The sequence below is a fragment of the Aspergillus viridinutans genome (genome assembly GCF_018404265.1).
Source record: "Aspergillus viridinutans IFM 47045 DNA, scaffold_1, whole genome shotgun sequence".
Taxonomy (NCBI): Eukaryota; Fungi; Ascomycota; class Eurotiomycetes; order Eurotiales; family Aspergillaceae; genus Aspergillus; species Aspergillus viridinutans.
Genome location: NW_025091217.1, coordinates 809447 through 825943, shown reverse-complemented (window position 1 = coordinate 825943; position 16497 = coordinate 809447). Strand labels below are relative to the sequence as shown.

The 16497-nt window shown below is 49.3% G+C and overlaps 2 protein-coding genes across 2 annotated transcripts; one reads left to right on the top strand and one right to left on the bottom strand.

Moving 5' to 3' along the window:
- Positions 1-253: 253 nt before the first annotated feature.
- Aspvir_000196 (FluC/FEX family fluoride channel) lies at positions 254-1582 on the top strand (the record flags this gene model as incomplete). Its single annotated transcript, XM_043265338.1, has 1 exon — positions 254-1582. One exon carries the CDS (start codon positions 254-256, stop codon positions 1580-1582), a length of 1329 nt encoding a protein of 442 aa, XP_043121273.1.
- Positions 1583-2686: 1104 nt separating this feature from the next.
- Positions 2687-5270, bottom strand: Aspvir_000195 (C2H2-type zinc finger protein; the record flags this gene model as incomplete). Its single annotated transcript, XM_043265337.1, has 3 exons — positions 2687-2828; positions 2892-5034; positions 5135-5270. 3 exons carry the CDS (start codon positions 5268-5270, stop codon positions 2687-2689), a joined length of 2421 nt encoding a protein of 806 aa, XP_043121272.1.
- Positions 5271-16497: the final 11227 nt, after the last annotated feature.

The window sequence follows — 16497 nt, the reverse complement described above, 5'->3', positions numbered from 1 at the left end:
TGCTTAGCCCCCCTTCATCCACTTCTCTTCATCTCTCCTTCATGCATCATTATCTCTTCTTCTTTATTGAGTATATCTCTGTTGACATGCTAATGATATGGATCAATGACATCTTTAGGTCTTATCAGACATCTCCATGGAGAGTGCTTTCGCTGATAACAACAGACCCACCTCTCTTTGCACCGTCACCAAGTCTCTCCAGTCCTCTTGGCATTGGGCGTACTCAGCCAGAGCTTGAACAAGCATCATCCTCATGCAGCAATCGTCCCAAGACCAGCCCGCTGGTCTCTCTGAAAGTGCTGCTCCACCTCCTACGCCCTCGAATCCTCCTCAGCGTCAATCCTGGTCCTCCACCGGCTATGCGCTGCCTCCCACCACCGAAAAACCTCCCGCAGCTCCCATCGAACCTACACCCGCAAAGCGCACTCCCAGCATACAACCGCTCTCCAAACATGCCACTCACCTCTTCACACTTTCATACCTCGTCTTCTTCTCCATCTTCGGCACCCTGGCCCGGCTGGGCCTGCAAGCGCTCACCTTCTATCCCGGCGCGCCCGTCGTAACCGGCGTCCTATGGCCCAACGTCGGCGGCTCCCTCCTGATGGGCTTCTTCCTCGAAGACAAGAATCTCTTCCGCGAAGAATGGGGCCAACCACCCGCTCACAGCCGCAGCGAAGACGGCGACGCTGTGCGCCAACGCACAGAGAACCACAAATCTGCCAAGAAGACCATCCCGCTCTACATCGGCCTCACCACGGGCTTCTGCGGCAGCTTCACCTCCTTCTCCTCCTTCATCCGCGACGTCTTCCTCGCCCTGACAAACGACCTCCCCGACCCCTCCGTCTCATCAATAACCCCCCGCAATGGCGGTTACAGCTTCATGGCCCTCCTCGCCGTCCTCTTCACCACCGTCGCCCTCAGCCTCTCAGCACTCATCTGCGGCGCCCACCTAGCCCTCGCCCTCGCCCTCGACCGCTTCACCCCTTCCTTCCCCTTCCGCCTCACCCGCCGCGTCCTCGACCCGCTCTTCGTCCTCCTCGGCTGGGGCTGCTGGCTCGGCGCCGTCTTCCTAGCCATCTGGCCGCCGGATCGCTCCGCCAGCAACAACAACAACGGCAGCAGCACCAACGCTCCAGACACCTGGCGCGGGCGCGCCGTTTTCGCCATCGTCTTCGCCCCGCTCGGCTGTCTCCTGCGGTACTATCTTGCGCTGTACCTCAACCCGCGCGTGCCGGCGTTCCCGCTGGGGACTTTCACCGTGAATATCTTCGGCACAGTCGTGCTGGCCATGTGCTTTGATCTGCAGCGGGTGGACGGGGTCGGGACGGCGATCGGGGCGGATGCGCGCTCGGCGCCGTATGCGATTCTCACGAGTTGTCAGGTGCTCCAGGGTGTCATGGATGGCTTTTGTGGCTGCGCGACGACGGTGAGTACCTGGGTGGCGGAGCTGAATGGGCTCAGTCGACGGCGGCAGGCGTATGTGTATGGTGTCGGAAGCGTCGCCGTTGCACTGGGGTTTTTCGTGGTGATCGTGGGCTCGCTCGGTTGGACTCGAGGTTTCGTCGACCCTGTTTGCACATAATTAAACCATCGGCGGCCCTTTTGTATATATTCCACTCAGATATTCTCTGTATATCTAATCAGGGCAAATCTATTCAATTCTTACGATAGACAGGCTTCTACACAGACTCAAAAGGTATCCCCGCTAAACGATGTATTTTCTTTTTGCACGGAAATTACTTATAGTACAGGGGTACTACGACGATAGAGCATGTCCAAGGTCAAGGAAGACAACAAACAAATAAACATTAACGCAGGCAGAAAGCCAAAATGCACAAACGCAAACATGCAAGCGCAGAAATGAAGAACGACTCGACATAGAGAGGAGAGACGCGAAAAGACATCAACAATGCTGCGGGGATGGCGTAAACACATAACGATTCAGAACGATTCTAACTCAGCACAGGCATTAAAATCCAAGAAAGGGTGGTCAAAGAATAGAAAGTAATAATAATCAATAGTGGTCGAACGAGTGACTTGAAGAGAAACTTGAGAATAAAAAAGAGGCCAGTGAAGTATATAACGAACAAGGTATCAATATGGTCAATGGACAAATCAAATCGGCAGATTGACCAAACATGCTGATGCGCACTAGGAATTAAGGGTTCTTCGAAACGAAATGTCGAAAACAACAACTCCACCGAGTGCTAAGAGGGAGAACACACAGGACCAGCCGGGTGTCGAGATGTTGCCTGGGACAAACAACCCATTAAAACAAAAAGCAAAAAATGACCACACCGGACTCCTGTGAGCTCTTGCCAAAACCAACAGGATGAACCATGATAAATGCAAGAGAAAGACACCTCAACTGAGGAGATGAGAAAGAGCAAAAACAGAAAAACAACAGAGTAGTATATCAGTCGGGAATCACCAGCAAGTAGCATTATGCGGCAGTTCAGATCGTCGTATTCCATCGTTGAAGAACACAAGTTGCCGCCCACCTGCTGCGAATTCATTCCCGACCCCGAGTTCCGAAATTCAGCCAGTATCCAAATCGAGTAGAATGAGTGCCCAGTAACGAGAGTATACGCAATGAAAGACGAAGAAAGCAGAAAGGAAGTGAGGACCGCAATACGTAAGATATACTGTCGGTACACTGAAAGGATCCAAATGCCTCCTGTCGAGACTAGTAGGCAGTCCCGACACTAGCAAGTGTCTTGGTTGGCATTGGGTGAATCGGCTGATCCTTGGCAACGCGCAACGAGTCTTCATAGCCGATCAAGGCTTGAGCATGAAGTTTGAACGATTCGCCCATGAGCTTGGTGATTCTAAACCAGAAAACGACGTTAGCAATCAACTGTCTGCACCCTTCGGATAGAGAAGCAACTCACCCCCAGACTACCACGCCGTCCAGGATGTTACCCCATACACGGGCCACGGTGGAGCTGAGTTTACCAAAAGCGTCAACGGCGTCGTCGTCAAACAGATTCCGGACCTTGTTGTAGATGGCCAGCTCGGCCTCGGTCGCGGGCTCTTCGTCATGTTCCAGGCGATAGAGCCAGAGACTGAGGATGACCATCAGATCCAAGCCGCAGAGCGGATGCTCGACACTCCAATTCGTTGCCGACGTCTTGGCAACCCAATTGATGCCTTGAACTGCTGCAATCTCGATGCACTCGAAGCATGATTGGATCACTTTGTTCATCTCCCCAGACCGCTTCACCTTCTCACGCGCCACAGTCATCGCAGCAGCAACCTCGTAGGAAGAATGGTAGCGCAAGGCTTCCTGGATCGACTTGAGGTCGACCTCTAACCGAGCACGCGTGTTACGATAGACAGCCATTGAGTTGAAGATCAACGGGTGTCCGTTCTGAGGCGTGCTCAAAGGCACGACGATCGTCTCTGGTTCGCAAACTTCCAGAGAACTCTCCCATGTCTCCAGCGCAAGACGGAGCTTGTACTCAGTGACCACGTCCTGAAGAGCCTCAAAGGTCCTCTTGTGGTTCCACACCTGTAAGAAAAGGGCGTTGATCAAGACCCGAGTGGCAAAGGCACTGTAACGGGTCTGTTCGCCTTGGAAAAGACAGTCGTGAGCTTCCCGGACAGTAAGTGTGGTCGCAGAGGATAGGCTACGACGCCAGGCCTCGTCGTCATTGACGTCCAGGTTCCACATCGACTCAGAGGACGGCAGCTCGAGATTGTCGAATTCGTCGAAGCTCATTGCTGGGGTGTGGTTGAATGTCAGAGTGAGCATACCGAAGAAGATGTAGACGGCGTAGTAAGTCCGGCGGCAGGACTCGTCCTCGATCCATTCCTCTCTGGTTGGTTGACGGCCCTCTCGAGCTTCCGTTCTGACCTTCAATTGATAACGGTTTCCAGCAACCATGTTGGCGAGCAAGCTCTTGATCGAGCAGGTCCACTCGAGACCTTTGGGATCACCACTCCAGCTCTCAAAGATCATGTTCAACAGAGTGCTTTGCATGGACCACAGTGGACATTTTCTCGAATCAAAATTTTCCTTGTGCTGCAAGAATTGGTTCACGAGCATCTTGGATCCGACGTGGAGCATAAATGCATGTTCGCGCTCGAACGTGTACAGAGCACCGATGGAAAGAACGGCCAACAACAACGGAGGGGAAGCCATGGTGGGCTTGAACGACTCCTGATGCAAGAACGGCAGATGGTGATGGTACAGGTTGAAGTACGTTGTCAGGTACCTGTTCAGAGCAGCAGTCGAGGGAAGCTGGAAAGTCTCGGGAAGCGCACCCAAGGAGTCGGCATTTCTGATGCGCTCCACAACCATATTCCGCTCCATGTCATTCGCGATCTGGGGTGCCTTGGGCAGTGTCAGAGCCTGGCTAGGTCCAGGGGACCTCCGGTAGTTCACGGGACTGACAGGGCCGGTCATTGAGGGGAATGGCGAGAGCGCGTTAGGCGTGGAATTTCCCGACATCGGAAGCGAGCTGACGAGGGAGTGGAGCGAGGGCGCAAGAGTGTCGCCCCGATCCAGTACGTTTGACAGCTGACGCAAGTCCGATCCATTGCCTTGGCCGCCGAAAGTAGGGCCCATAATGTGGTGCTTCATGTCGGCAGGAGAAACCAACGTATCCCAGGGCATCTGAGGAAGAGTCGCGTTTCCAGACAAATACGCGGCGGAAGGTTCCAGTAATGAACCCCGACCGGGCGAAAAAGAGCGGTCGGATTCAGCACGATCGTGGACCTGACCAGTAGCGGCGGCTGCGGCCTTATGTTGGAAATCTGTCATCAACATGGCTGCGGCTTCAAGGTCGACCATACCGTCACTGCTTGCCTCAAGCTGTTCTAATGTGGTAGGATCAATTGTGATCGAGGGCTTGGATGGAGCAGGTGCAGGGGAGGACTTCTGAACACCTGCGCCTCCACGACGACGTCCCTCAGCAACAAGAGGTATCCCACCATCTTTGGCGTGAACAGTACGATCATGGCGGAGGAGAAGATCTCGACGAACGAAAGTACTCCGGCATTTCAAACACTTGAAGGGTCTCTCTTTGGTATCTGAGCGACGAGAAATCAGTCGAGGCTCAACAAAAAGATAAAGTTTGGTTGCGGATTCGGTCCTCCCCGCATCAAGGTCAACGGGAGGGAAATGACTTACGTGAGCGTTCATGTCTACTACGATGTTCACTTCTGCTGAATGCACGATTGCAGAATTGGCATTTGTATTTCTTCTCTGGGACGGTAGTCTTCTTGGCCGGCGTGTTGCTGGCCTGGTTGGATGCTGCTGGAGCCATGTCGGAAGAGGACGGGGCAGCCAAAAAGCAGGACCACGAGTTCTTTCTCAGCAAAGTAGGAGCGGCGAGGAAGATTGCGGTATCGTGCCTTTTGTGAGTTCGCACCGGTTCTGTAGGCGGGTTGACGACAAGAAATCGATTTGATGTCTGATCATTCCTTGGGTGGGGGGTAAATGGTTGTGCGAAAGTTGATTTCGGAAGGGGTTCCAGCCACAGGCGGACCAAGAGGGGAAAAACGTAAGACGGAGAGAGATTCGACAATAATAAGAGAAGAAGTATGAGGGAAGAAGAGAAACGGTTGATTCACACAACCGTGTTAGAAAATATGTTGAATGATTTGGAAAGGGAGGAAGAGAGGAGGGGGGGAGGTAAGAGGGAAAAGAAGAGAGGGAGGAGGGGGATGTTGAATGGATGAGGAGAAAAAAAAGAGGGAGAGGAAAATAAGCAAGTTACGAGAAGAGGTAGAATAAGAAGAGTGGGAAGGTTTCTGGGAGGAGGGTCTGCGTTTCTGAAAGGGAGCGAGGGGTGGTGGTGGTGGTAGACTGGTAGGAGGGGGAAGAGGTACACCATAGAGGGGGCCAAGGAAGAGAGTGGGAAACCAACTGCCAGGTCGTGTGCAGAAGAAGCTGATGGGAGATTCGGACGATCGCTGGATCGCAACAGTGAGGCGGGTCTTACAGACTTTACAGTAGCCCAGTCCAAGCAGCAAAGCAGGGGCTCCAAACAGGATTCACGGAGCGCACTCAGGATGGAGTACTCCGTAGTGCCAGGACAACCACGCACTAGGAGTTCTTCTGCCACTGCCAAAATCCGCGTGGACCTATCAGAAATTTTAGAAAATGCTATTCTGACTAATGGAATGACTGACTATACGCTTTCAAGTTAGGCTTAACGCGTCCATCCATGTCCTCTGAGCCAAGTACTGCGGTAATGCGTACCTAAGTACTCTGATAATACAAACAAAAACATACAAAAATACATCCCCGACGCGCTATGTTACAGACAGGGAAGCTCTCTCAAAAGACACTCCTTCTGTGGACCATCTGTCCAAAAGGGGCCCGAGTGAGCCACAGTGCCATCCCGTCAACCCGGTTCAACCGGGGTCTTTTCGCTTGATTTGGCCTACAGAGAAGACATCCACGCTAGCACCAGCTTTCTGTATCCACAGTCGCACATATCATCAGAGACATCATCATCATCCCCGTCTTCTATATCTTGGCGCTATTGCGACCACAAAGCTACGTTCTTGATCTTTCCTGTACCTCTCTGGATGTAGTGGAAATCGCCTAGCTCAAAAGTCGAGCAGCACAGAGTGTTGGGCAGCTGCATCAACATGAACCTGGTATTGACGACCGTTTGCAAATTGGTGGAGTTGCAAGTATGACCAGTAGCATTCTCCTTATCTAATAACAATTCCTTCCTCTTTTAAGGATCCGATTGGCATAACGTAGATAATGGTGCATATCTGACAATAGCTGGATATATCATCCCTGCCGAGCCCCTTTCCTGAGGATACCTTGACTTGTTTCTGCAACTGCGAGATCTATCTATCTACTAGATATTGATATGTAGCTGCTCTGTGGACTAAATCGATCTAGCTGCTTCATTTCGGTCCATGGAGAAGAATGATCGATCCCCTTCATCGAGAGTCTGACCGCAATGTGGGCTGTTTTGTTGGTATGACGGGTACAGGTGGGGTACAAGTCGCTTCATAGAACCATACTCCTCCGATTTGTATAGATGTGTACCGCTCTATCTACGGGGAACTTATCCCTATCATCATCCCTCTCTTGATAGATAGATCCCTTTGATCGTGGTCATGAGACCAATAGGCCAATCTGCCATCTTCTACTACTTCATATTCCATAACACTTATGGAGTTGATTGGGACATACTGCATCCATGATCGGTGTTGTAAATATGGAGTAAGCGAGATAGGTACCTAGGCATTCTAGGCAGTAATCACACGCACCTTAGCCCCTCCAGACACCAAAGCCGGAAGCCGAAGGCCCCTCCCCTCGTCAAACCCCCCTTGGCCCCTCCAAGACCGAGCCAGGATTCCTCGGCGACCATCAAAATGCCACACTTATCAGTAGTATTCATAGTCTGTTCCTTTCATTTCCACCAAAATTCCTTCCAGGCAAGTTAAATTTCTAATGATGTTACTGGTTGTCGCAGAGCACTCATATTTAATTATTTCTATATTATTATTATTCCCATTATTATTTTCTGGACTATCACTTCATTATTTGCAATCACGGTCTGAAAGGGGGAAACAAAGACACCCCTCCAAGAACCCGCCACCCACTTATCAAATGATTACCCCTCGGTCCCCTCCTGTCCTCATCTTCCCCTCTATCAAGATAGGTCTTGGGGAAAGATGTATGCGTATTGTCTGACTTGCTCAACCCCCTCCTTTGCAACCATGGTTACGACGTGTAACCAGCCTCAAGTGATTAAGACATCCAGACATTCGGTAGTTACTTGGTAATCACCAAATAACAAGATTTAAGTGCCTTTCTCCTTGTCCACTGACTGCGGCTTCATTATCAACATAATTGCACTAGTGGCTTATGCTAAGGTAGTTTCAATAAATAAATGATTCTAGTTTGTTGATCGTCGTTTGATCGAGCCTACTGTTGTTCGAGGCCCATGATCTGTCACTATGACGAAGGCTGGACATCGATCACAGGACTCGTTCATAATTCTGAGGAACAGATAACATAGTATCAGGAAGACTGTGGTATGTACTATTATCCCGCCATGCGCATGGCTGTCATATCATCAGAGAGTCGAGTATTTTGGTTGAAGTCGCCAATGACAATAAGCCGTGGCATCCACCCGCCGTTGATAATTATTCTAGAAATTGACACATAGATCTGGCTTCAATGGGACTCTGTGGCTGAAAGATCATATCTTGCTGGTAGATACAGCTCACACAGGATATCCTCTGCCCCCGCAACCTCCACAAGGTCTAAGAAGTGGTGTGTTGTACAGATGGGTTGCCGCTCCATGGCGAATTGTTCAGCGGTCAGCTGCCCCCAGGCCTAGATAGACAGCGAAGCAAATTGCAGCATCAAACCGGACGAATATAGAACAAACCACACATCTTTCTCTCTTTGAAACTTGCAGTTGTCAGGCTGGTGAGAACCATGGCAGACATGCAAACATACCTTACAAATTCGAAAAACAGGGCCTTTCTCTTTATGATGGAGACTTAAATAGTTAAAGCCCCATTAGGATGCAAGTCTGCATCATCACTACATAAACTATTATTGTTTAATTCTGGTGCTTGCTGCGCCCAAACCCAAGATGCAGCAACTCCCTAATTTTGTACCTGGTCGTATCATCCTTACACTCTGCATAAGTGGCATGGGGGCGGCATGGATCGTCGAAAACTGTGGCTGCCTGCACTTACCAGCCTCACTCGGAGACGCGCTCTCATTCCGGTTCCACATCCAAAAATGAGGCGCCCTAGCAATACATAAAACATACCCGTATGTGTAAACACATTACGCAGCTGATAGCTGCCTATTATTTTGTTTCCATGTTTGACGGCGTAGTCGCATATCTTCAGTAAGTTCAGTTTGCCCCTCTGTCTGCCCCTCCATAGAGGGCTATGGCTATACCCCGCATGATCTTTGACATCCGCCGGGTTATCAGGCTGGAACCATGGATACAACAATGGACAGCTGGAGCTGTTTGGGTCTCGCTAACAGGATGACAGTCAGGTGACTTCTTAGGTCAATAACACCATGTGGTTATTGCTGCTGCAGCACACATGTCACAAGCCAAACAGAGACAATCTCTCAGAGGTGGAAGGCATTTCCGTGAAATCCCGAAGATTCTTGGTGGGCCTCTGTCTGAATCATAAATACGCAGAAGAGAGGTACATACTCGTCAAAGTCTCTGGAGTTACTAGGGTAACTCACATGACCCGCTTTGATAATCTATTCCCCTACTGGGAAAATACGCGAGTACTTACTCCATACCTACCTTGCTGGCTGGGTCTCAGATCTCAATGCGCCTCTTCGATCCTTGGCCCTGGAGCAATAATCATATCAATCACAGACATGAATTGAATAGTTTAAGAAAGATGCACAGATCACTATCAGCGAGATCATCTATCTGAGATTACTATTATGCAGTTATGCAGCATACTTCTACCTCAGTAGGACTTCAACCTGGCGTTCTGCGCGTCATCCTCTCCTTCACGATATTCAATCTGCAGCACTCAATGTACTTTCGCTCACACCGCCCCCATCTTGCCAGGCCAGGCAAGTCCCAAGAGAGCGGTGAGCCGCAGAGCTTACGCTTTTCAGTAAGACGAATTGGAGAGACGGCTTGGAATAAGTAACTGGACTTTACTCTTTAATTCAAAGCTCGCAGTTGTACTCCCTAGTTGGCTGGGGTCTTTCCGATCCCCTGTGAACCGCCATGCAGCGGTCCGACCCATATCAACGTCCTATCAGTGGTGAGTCTGCTCTTCAGGAGACAGGCGATGACTTCAACAGGTCCAGCGCAGCCGGCAGGTTGAGAGAAGACTTACTTCGAGTGTTAGTCTACTGTTCTAAGACTGCTAACAGACGACTTCGTGAAAGGCTTTCAGAAGGCTCAATTGACTCGAGTCCGGTGGAACCGTCTGTCTCAACTTGACTGAGGACTTGCGCTTTGGGATCAGAGTTCAAGGATGGGTACAAGACACCTGCAGCCTGTCTCCGTAGACGGGTACTCCGTAGCCAATGGGCTATTCTTCCAAACAACTCTAACAACTGAGACACCAGCTGTCCCAATAGGTTCTGTGTAAACTATAAACACTCTTTCTCCAACATATATGACAAACTAGATAGATCTTTGAAAGGGTTGCTTCAAACTTCCAATCTATAGAATTAGTAAATGGTATGCTCCTCCATTAATAATGATGATAGCGGTAGTTGATCTATCCACTGCATCAATCAATAACCTACTACGCTGTAATCTACCAACTTACCAAGCACTTATGATCACATTCTTCTCCACTAGGTACCGTTGCAGGAAGCGAGGAACAGCTTCCCCGGGGCCCATTTCCCAAGCTAGTGGCCATCGGTAGCGTCGTAAGTCGTCTTGGCTGACTGGGTATGTCCCGACCCTGCGTACTGCGTTGCTGTCCTTGTTCTGCCGTCCAGTGTACCGCTACTTTGGCTTCTGTCGGGAACTTCCCCAAAATAGCCATTACTTGGGAATCGGTGAAGCCTGATAGTGATAGAGCTGGGGATGAACAACTGTCCTATCGCTATTCGTTTCGATTGCTTCTACAGTTTGGGTCGTTAGATGGCTATAGACGATAGACGACAGCGAAATACATAATCGCCACCGCCAGGTTTTACAACTGGCTGAGTTCGACGTAGATAGACTTTCCAGTTTGCACTCCTAGACGGTCACACGAAGACAGTGATGATAATCTCATGTTCTAGGCCGTTCTTCGCTCTCAATGTCTTTGCTTCTTTCTCGAATTTCTCCTTTGTTAGAGGTGGATCGACCTCCATTGTGTGTTCTCGCTAAACGAGGGCTCAATTCTCGCAGTTCTTGAGAATTAGCGAATGGACTCGATCTGATGCTCAACATGGTTACGCTGCGTGATATGACTCGCTTTTCATTTTTATGGGGCTGCGAGGCTTATTTCGGAGCAGGTTGTCCTAGACTCCTAATGGTCTTCAAGGAGAGACGGACTTAATCATACTGTTATTATTGTAACTAATAATTTGTCCCAACTCAACGTCCATTGACGTCTAGTCCATTCAGCCCGCCTTGGTACAAGATCTTGCGGTTGATATCTACCATAGGGGGCCAGTTTGTTCCATGGTACTCTCCCGTAGCAGGTGTCTGAACCACGACTGTCAACTACTGGATGCGGTAAATGATATCCAGACAACATGTTGACTCCATCAGACTTCTACAGTCTTTTGAATGTCGCATTGTAAGATTCGAATAGAAGAGAGATTCAGACTACATCAGCTTAAGCAGTTGTAGGTCATCTCTGTATTTGCATAGGTAGAGCACCACTCTGTAGTAGATACTAGTACTACTCCTGCAAGTATATGTTCACGGATCCCTCCAAACCGAATTGCATCTTTATCCTGTAACCAATGGTTTACTTACGCTGATAAATACCAATAATGACCTAGGCTATCCTTCATGACCGCTATGTAGGTATGCACTACACAGGACTCGCAACAGGCGGTGTCGCATACGAACTGTACCTGCGCCTGCGCCTAGACGCAGAATGCCAGAATCGGCTACAGATGCATTTGTTGGGATCATGATGAGTGGTGACCGCCTCTTCTGTCCCTGAGTATGTCAATGAGAGGTTTGTGGCTCAAGCCGCTCAGTCGCATAATTCATAGCTTGAAGATCATTGAAGATGCTGCAGTCTACCCACAGTTGATATCGATGTAGGCTTCTTACCTGCCTATTTTGTCCATGCTTGAGCGGGAAGGATCTGACCTGATGATGTATTTCAACAATTCGCATGCCTTGCGTACCATCAGACGGGACGGTACATATCGTATTCTGTATTCTTCTGGAACCTAAAGAAAACCAGAGGACAGAAGGACGGATACAGAATACGGCCACTAGGGACTATGGTATGCTTGGTAGCACTTCATCCCCGGTCTCTATGCTCCGTAAAACTCCAGCACCAACCAGCCGGATCCCCTTAATCAAACATCCCAGACGATGAAAGTCATGAAATGATAGAAATCCTCCACCACCCCACTGCAAAATATCTGATTGGATTCGAAGAAGCCTTCTGGAAAACCGAAGAAGCCAGGTCTCAGGTCTGACTCTGCGACATCCAGCGTGGCCTACCGGAACAGCATCCGCCTCCCGCTGTCCCAGCTGGTTGGATATGCGGGAAAAAGGGGGAGGGGCAGAAGTCGATAAAGGATTGCCTGGCTAAGCTGCTAGTCTAGTTCTTTAGACTACATATTGCTTTTTTTGGGGTCCAGAGTTCTGGGCCTTCTGGAGCCGTAAGAGGTGGCTGTTTGACTTTTTATTACGAACGGCAGTACGGAGTATCCATCCACACCAGACTATCCCATGAAACTGAAGGAGTGCTGCGTCAACATATTCGACAGTCTATCATCAAGGAGAACGAATCAGTGCGAGGCTTGTGCAAAGCACAAACTTTGAGAGCCACAAATGGGAACCCCGGGGGATTGGTCCGATTGCAAGATGCAACAGGGGAGCGGGATGCTTGCATTAGGATTTGTCTTCCTTGCTTCTTCCTGTTCTTCTTTCGATCTGATTTTTGTCCTTTTTGACACGTATGGAGTCCAAAGGATCAATCTGTGCTTCCTCGCGATGAAACCGAAAAGGAGAATAAAAACCTACTTCCATTCTAGTTCATGTTTCCGGGTCAATAGAGAGATGTACCGCTATCATAGTTAGTAGACTTTATTTTGCAGCCCGTCGGTCTACTCCTAAGCCAGAATATTGATTGTGCTATAGCTGATCTATTGTGCCAGGAAAACCTCCGATTGCAACTTGGTCAAGAAGACGATACTGCGTCGACTCATTGCATGACGAGTCAATGTAGAGATTCACGGCCATATGAAAGGCCTCTACTCCATCCTATTCTAGAAATGGACATCTTGGTGTAATCCAACCACTCCACATGCTAATTTACCCTCTTGTGCGATGCTTAACAGGTACCTTGGGGGTCACGACGCTGTCATTCAACACCATAATAAAGGGAGTATGGAAGTAGTCAATCTTTAGAAGTATTGAATGTGAGCACTGCTGCGAACTTTGCATACTGAGAGCAGATATCATGCCGGCTGATTGATATACATCGTAGGGGTTGGCACGAAGATTGATATGGACGAAAGTTGTCTGCCATGAAGGCATCGATATCATTGTATCCATCCTCTTCAGCAAAGGTAGTCATCAATGAAAATAAATTGTCTCTCAGTATGTCATTGATGCAGCAGAAAAGCTCCTCAAGCTTGAGGGTTCTCAATCTCTACATTAGCAGTTCCGTCATGGATCTCGTCTTGCCTGGCTCACAGAGCATCAGCATTCTGCTAGAGGTCTGGCCAAGCGAATACTTGATTATAATAAAAGGACACCGCGGATTTCTCATACAAAAACATATCCTTATGGTAGTGAGATCTCTGTGTCCCTGTAGATTCTCTTCGCATCAAGATTACACCTGAGCTGAGCATAATAGTTATATATCAGTCCACAGTCATTCAGCGACGAGGTCAGACGCCTTGCCAGGGCGACAGGCCGTCAGCGTCAGGAAACTGATCATCAACTGCACAATGTCTATCCATGGGTGGTATGCCGCCTGAGACACCATGCTTGTGGTTCAGTAGCTCTTGTTCCGATCAATCTGGATGTGTCGATCAGATTGGTTTCTGGGACTGTTTACTAGGAAGGCGTATTTCAGTATGAGCGAGTATGACAGAGAGAGTACCAGCGGCTTCAGGTGATACAGGCAAAGGCTGCATTTATGGCATGTGGACTCTAGGAACTGCCATCACGTCCAAGCGTGCCGTATGTATATAACTGCAGAATTGTTGATCGATACTGGTTGAAAGAGGGATGACTTACTAGGATTGAATACAAGGAGATATAAATACAGCAAGAAGCAGTGGGCTCACACCATAGCTGGACAAGGAGAGAGAAATATAGATTCAAGTTCAACAGATCTCAATATCGTTTCAACGGCTAGAGCTAATATTGGTCTAAGAACCTGACTCAATGTACACTCTGCTGCAAACTTGGACACCGGCACTTGCAAGGCTCTTCATCCTATTCCAATTGAACATTCAGATGGATATAGGACCTGTGTGGAATTCCGCTACGCTGGCAGCCACCTGTCTCGTTCACACGGAGGATCTGATAATGATATCCCTTGGAACAGTAGAACAGGGCGATGAAGGCACGAACGTCCAAGTGCTACGCTTGATAATGTCATGGTTTGGTCGTCAGTGAGGAGACTCGCTGGCTTCCGTGCACAGTTTTTGGTCTTTTCTCAGTCACTGTACATCCAACCAGATGCCCGACATGTGGCTCCCCCGAAATTAATGTGGAGGTGATGATGAGCATCAGACCGAGGCCGCCCTGCATCGGCAGCCTGTGCTTCATCCAAACCAAAATTATCCATTCCTCTGCCGGAGGGCACTGTCAGATCTGAAGCAAGGTAATCAAGGCACTCATTCTGGAAGGGTTGTACAAGGCAGCCTGCGCCAATTCTGCGGTGCCACTATAGAGCTCGAGGCCACCCAACACCCAGAGTTGTCGTCCCTTTACCCAACAGACTTTGAGAGGAACCATGGGTCTTTGAGATCCAAGATCGTCTCCTGCCTGGTTGAGGATGCAAAACTCGGAACATCGAGTTCAAAACCAGCCTACCGAGGTGTGTAGTTGGAACCCGTCCCTCGAGCGAAGAGCCTGCAAAGGATGTCCAAGCTTTACCTGACGTCTCGAGGTCAGTGCACCAAAGATGGAGTCTAAATCACAGACATCGGAAAGACTCATACAGCAGTACAGTACGCCCGGAAGCATCGCGGGTGCATATATTTCATAAATGAAGAAGAATTTTACTGTCGAGTAGCTCATTTCACAGCCATTATCAAGCCGAGGTCATGGCAAGTAACGCCGAGCGCCACAGGCCAAGAAGCTGTCAGGATGACCCGCAGGTCGTCTGGCTTCCCGTCTCAAGTGACATGATCAGTTGCGCACACATCGACCAGGGCCTCTGCTACTTCTGGGGTTCGGGGCGATGAGGGAACTTGAAGGCAGGTGTGTCAAGATAATGAATGCATATGATCACTTACCCTACAGGAATCCTTGGTTCTATTGTTGACGGGCCGGCCCGACCTCTTCTTCCCTGTGATTCTCCGTTCCTAATCCATCCCTGGTCGGTTCGTAGTTCTTGCGGGATTAACAGCATGAATAGGCTGAACGTGGGTGTCTGGGGAGTCCATGAACTGCCATTTACATCCCTGACAGTATGGGGTAGATAATCTGGGGAACATATTTGGAGTCGGTCCCACCACGATGTCACTGAAGAGACGAACGGAGTTTCGAACAACATATCCGGTTTTTTCCATGTGCATTTAGGCTTATCCTGTTTTACGATGGCATTGTTGGTTTGTGGCTTCTCTTGACTCGATGTTTAGCATAAATCACAAGCATACGTAAACGACGCCGAGGACCAAGGAACAGCCGGGAGACAAGGCCGTCAACAAGCGATGATCACTGAGCATTATTTATCCGACATTGAACAGCTACGGTGATGCGCCTTTTTGGCTCATTGGATGCTTTATGCGACCTACCGTCACTGTCCAACCATCAAGAGCCGGTCCACCGAAAGTATCTATCAAACGCGTTTCAATAGGCAAACAGACGCGAATCACTCGGAAAGTCCTCGTATCACCCGGATCGACTCATCCAACTGCGATAGTTTACAGCTCTATATGCTTGAAGACACATCCGTAGTTTGCACCAATGGTGTGCCGACTGCCATGGTCATTGATGGAACATTGGGGGCCTTGCTCAGAAGGGCTCCGTTGGTAACTCCGTAGGCTCAACAGATGGTGCTCAAGGGTTGAGGATCATCATGATCATGATGATGACGACGAACGTTAATACTGTATCAAGAAATGTATCATTGAAGTCTTGGAAAGATGCAATAACATGAAATATTATCTCATTGCGACGCGATCAAACGGCCTAATCCCGGTTGTCAATACATTTGCTTTTCTCCACTGTCACGGGATAATACCTTAGTACTGTAAGGTGTACGTTACGGAGTGCCTACGCGGGTACCTCATCTCTTCATTGCGCGATTTACAATACGGAAAAAATATCGGTCCATATATTGGTCGAGACTCGAGAGTCAGTCGAGACGCTGATTCCATCAATCTCTGGACCCAGAAAGGGTCCGCACTTCTGTAGCCTGACGCGAAGAGGGGCTTCCTAAGCTCTAAAGACGACTTACTTATTAGATCCAAGCCTATCCATCTCGTAGCGTGCCCCAACAACTCCCAAAGAACATCCAAGTCAGCCCCGTTAGAGCAACTGGGAACCACTTCCCGAGCAACTCCGTCCATACAAATCGCTCATAACAACGATATTATACGGCTTACTCCCCATTGCAAACATAATGCTTAGAGGTCTGTCAAGTAGCCAACGGGTGATCGGTGTACACACTCCTGTTCTGACCTTGGGAGTGGCC